Raw genomic sequence first — 4,348 nt, 5'->3', positions numbered from 1 at the left:
CCAGGCCCCCGATGGTGACCTCACTCTCGTCACCTCTGACACGCACCACCTGGGGCCGCCCGTCCCCGTCCTTGTACTGGACACTGAAGGAGTCGAAGTGGCCCTGGGGGACGGTCCAGGAGAGGCTCAGCGAGTCTGGGGAGGATCCTGTGACCGTCAGCTCCCCCAGGACGGGCTCCTCGGGGGGCTCCGGGGCCTCTGTGCTGGGTTCTGTGGGGCTGGGCGTCTCCTCCACAAGGTCCTGGGGGGCTGAGAGAAGACATGGGGATGGAGGCTTAGTAGTCAACTCTGCTGCTCATGTCAGGAGGACAACAAGGTGCAGCAGTCCATTCCTCCAGCTGTGGAGCCGAGTCTGAGCACCTGGGGGTTAGCCGGCTGGGAACTACCGAGCTCACGCTGAGATAGGCCCCGATCCCCTTCACACACTGGTTAGCTGGCACCAGAAGGTAATTCAGATGTGTGTATAGGAGCCACAATAATCCCATTATTTGACCCAATAATCCCATTGGGCAGCCGTCCTAAGAAAATTATGAAAAAGTTGCGCCATGGGAGTCTGTTGTGGGATTATTTGTGACAGCAAAATGTGTCAGGGACCCAAATGGTCCCGAGAAGATGATTCACTTTGCGATGGCACTTTCACCATGCAGTGTCAGATCACCATTAAATGATGATTAATGCCGGGTCTGTGGCCTCAAAATAAATGCTCACAATGTAACTTACGTACAAAAACAAAGGAAGAGCCAAGAATTGTCTGAACGCTCTGCAGCTTGAGAACATGCACTGGATGGAAAGCTAGGGAGAGCCTGTGCTATGGGTATTATTATTAATGGCACTTACTGTGTCCAAAGGTGTTCTGATCGGTTTTTCCCCCTATTTTTCAAATATTCCACAATGTTGATACTCGTTTCCCCAGAATAACGTGTACTGAGAAAGAAACCCTGGACTCTAAAAATTAATAATCTGGTGGGGGTTGTGGAGAAGGCTGTGGGTTCCTTCAGCTGCCCTCCTTACTTTGTGTGTGCTTGTGATCCACTGTGACAGACAGTAACAACATTGAACAGTGGATGAGCATTACGGCTTTCCCTCAGGGTGGGAGCTGTTCTAATGTCTATTTTCTCTTTTTTAAAGATTTTTTAGGGGCGCCTGGGTGGCTCAGTTGGTTAAGCGACTGCCTTCGGCTCAGGTCATGATCCTGGAGTCCCGGGATCGAGTCCCACATCGGGCTCCCTGCTCAGCAGAGAGTCTGCTTCTCCCTCTGACCCTCATGATCTCTCTATCTCATTCTCTCTCTCAAATAAATAAATCTTTAAAAAAAAAAGATTATTTATTTATTTATTCATTTGAGACAGAGAGAGAGAGAGAGAGAGAGAGAGCATGAGCAGGGGCAGAGGGAGAGGGAGAAGCAGGCTCCCGTCCGAGCCAGGAGCCAGATGTGGGGCATGATCCCAGGACCCTGGGATCATGACCTGAGCCGAAGGCAGACGCTTAACCAACTGAGCCACCCAGGTGCCCCTCTAATGTCTATTTTCTGATCATTCTCCCATCCTCCCCCTCCTGCCACACTCCTGCGAATGTATATAGAGAAAAGAGGCCCATCCCCCAGAAGTCAGGGGGGCTGTGTGAAATCGTTTCTCTGTCTGGAGCATTTTCAGGAGAGGAGACGGAACCTCACAGAGCCTCTCACTTGGTGTTGTAGAGGTTGCGAGCCCCAGGCCTACAGAGAGGCTCTCTTCGGGGTGCCAGGCTCTCCCGCACGGCACATAGAGGAACTCTGTTCTCACGGGACATCAGAATCGGTCTGACACTGAATAGAGAACCCAGAAATGGGCCCTCAACTCTATGGTCAACTAATGTTCAACAAAGACAGTCTCTTCAACAAATGGTGTTGGGAAAATTGGACAGCCACATGCAGAAGACCGAAACTAGACCATTCTCTTACACCACACACAAAAATAGACTCAAAATGGATGAAAGACCTAAATGTGAGACAGGAGTCCATCAAAATCCTAGAAGAGAACACAGGCAGCAACCTCTTTGACCTCAGCCGCAGCAACATGTTGCTAGACAAGTCTCCAAAGGCAAGGGAACCAAAGGGAAAAATGAACTACTGGGACTCCATCCAGATAAAAAGCTTCTGCACAGCAAAGGAAACAGTCACAAACCTAAGAGGCAACCCACAGAATGGGAGAAGATATTTGCAAATGTCTTATCAGATAAAGGGCTAGTGCCCAAAATCTATAAAGACCTTATCAAACTCAAAACCCAAAGAACAAATGATCCAATCAAGAAATGGGCAGAAGACATGAACAGACATTTTTCCAAAGAAGACATCCAAATGGCCAACAGACACATGAAAAAGTGCTCAACATCGCTCGGCATCAGGGAAATCCAAATCAAAACCACAATGAGATAGCACCTCACACCAGTCAGAATGGCTAAAATTAAGAAGTCAGGAAACGACAGATGTTGTTAAGGATGCAGAGAAAGAGGAACCCTCCTACACTGCTGGTGGGAATGCAAGCTGGTGCAGCCACTCTGGAAAACAGTACAGAGGTTGCTCAAAAAGGTAGAAATAGATCTACCCTATGACCCAGCAATTGAACTACTACGCATTTTTCCAAAAGATACAAACATAGTGATTTCAAGGGGCACCTACACCCTAATGTTTATAGCACCAATGTCCACAATACCCAACTATGGAAAAAAAACCCAGATGTCCATCGACAGATAAATGGATAAAGAAGAATGGGATATATATACAATGGAATACTACTCAACCATCAAAAAGAATGAAATCTTGCCATTTGCATCAACATGGATGGAACTGGAGAGTATTATGTTAAGTGAAATGAGTCAGTCAGAGAAAGACAATTATCATATGATCTCACTGATATGTGGAATAAAAGAAACAAAACAGATGAACATAGGGGAAGGGAAAGAAAAATAAAATAAGATAAAAACAGAGAGAGAGACAAACCATAAGAGACGCTGAACTCTGGGAAACAAACTGAGGTTGCTGGAGGGGAGGGGGCTGGGGGCTGCGGTAACTGGGTGATGGGCATTAAGGAGGGCACGTGATGTAATGAGCGCTGGGGTGTTATATGCAACTGATGAATCACTACATTCTACCCCTGAAATTAATTAAAAAAAAAAAAAAAAAGAATTGGGCTGACACTGACCTAGAAAAGCCATCCTGACTGCCCTTTTAGAATTTAATTCACCTTGTGCTTTTGCCCCCCTAATTTCTTAGGGACTAGAAATTATAACTTTTCAGAATTAGAAATAAAATAAGTTGTAAGAGTGATGGGGGAAAAGATGGAAGGAGTACAAGAGAGGAGAAGGTATTATATTTAAAATAAATATTTCCTGATTATAAAAGAAAATTTAGAACAACAGACTAGAATAAAACAAAAAAAGGGCTGGAACATTCTATCCTGTCCTACAAACCATGCACATCTGTGAGATGTGTTTCCTTCCAGTTTTCTGGCAATGCATGTTATTTTCCAGTGGTTGTTATTGGCATCCTTACCAAATTTGGGGGCTCCTTTTTCAATGTAATATTATCAAATAATTGTCTTATGTTAAAACATTTTGGTGATGGCATAATAGTTCATCTTATAGATGCTGCCTAATTATTGAATCATCCCAATGTGGTTGGATGTTGTCCTGTTTCTTTCCTTCTTGTGTGTGTGTGTAGGCGCGCGTGCGCGCGTATGCATGCTTGGCCTGAGCCTGACACACTTTACTCTTAGAGGGGCCCAGCGGCTGATCATCAGAAGGAGGTCATGCTAGTGTGTATGATGAGGCTCCAGGTTAGCAAATGTTAAATCCTAGGCACAGGCCACACCCCAGGGCCCTGGAGGAAAAGCATGAAATGGGGAGCCAAGGCTTGGATCCTTAGGACGAGCAAAAGAACAGAACAGTCATCCAGGGTACCCAAGAGAAAAGGCAGTTCTCCCTGAAGACCCCTGATTCCCGCCCCCACTCACCGGTCATGCCCACGGTGGACACGGGGCCGTCGCGCTGTCCCCTGTGCAGGCCATACAGGTGCATCTTGTACTTGCGCCCCGGCTCCAGGCCCCCGATGGTGACCTCACTCTCGTCACCCCCGACACGCACCACCTGGGGCCGCCCGTCCCCGTCCTTGTACTGGACAGTGAAGGAGTCGAAGTGGCCCTGGGGGACGGTCCAGGAGAGGCTCAGCGAGTCTGGGGAGGATCCTGTGACCGTCAGCTCCCCCAGGACGGGCTCCTCGGGGGGCTCTGGGGCCTCCATGCTGGGTTCTGTGGGGCTGGGCGTCTCCTCCACCTCGGTGGGGGTTGGGGTCTCTTCCTCTGCAGCTGAGAAG

At 48.0% G+C, this 4,348-nt stretch overlaps 1 protein-coding gene across 1 annotated transcript; it reads right to left on the bottom strand.

Annotated features, from left to right (window-relative positions):
- Positions 1–6: 6 nt before the first annotated feature.
- On the bottom strand, positions 7–4,337 carry LOC145718523 (tenascin-X-like; the record flags this gene model as incomplete). Its single annotated transcript, XM_081810018.1, has 2 exons — positions 3,990–4,337; positions 7–249 (listed from the first exon to the last, which is right to left on the bottom strand). Coding segments are annotated over exons 1-2 (529 nt in total), but the record flags the coding sequence as incomplete, so codon positions are not given.
- Positions 4,338–4,348: the final 11 nt, after the last annotated feature.

The sequence above is a fragment of the Leptonychotes weddellii genome, unplaced genomic scaffold (genome assembly GCF_054177405.1).
Source record: "Leptonychotes weddellii isolate Sample4059 unplaced genomic scaffold, ASM5417740v2 HiC_scaffold_16903, whole genome shotgun sequence".
In the NCBI taxonomy this organism is placed as follows: Eukaryota; Metazoa; Chordata; class Mammalia; order Carnivora; family Phocidae; genus Leptonychotes; species Leptonychotes weddellii.
Note: the sequence above shows the minus strand (reverse complement) of the source record. Positions and strands in the feature narration are given on the sequence as shown.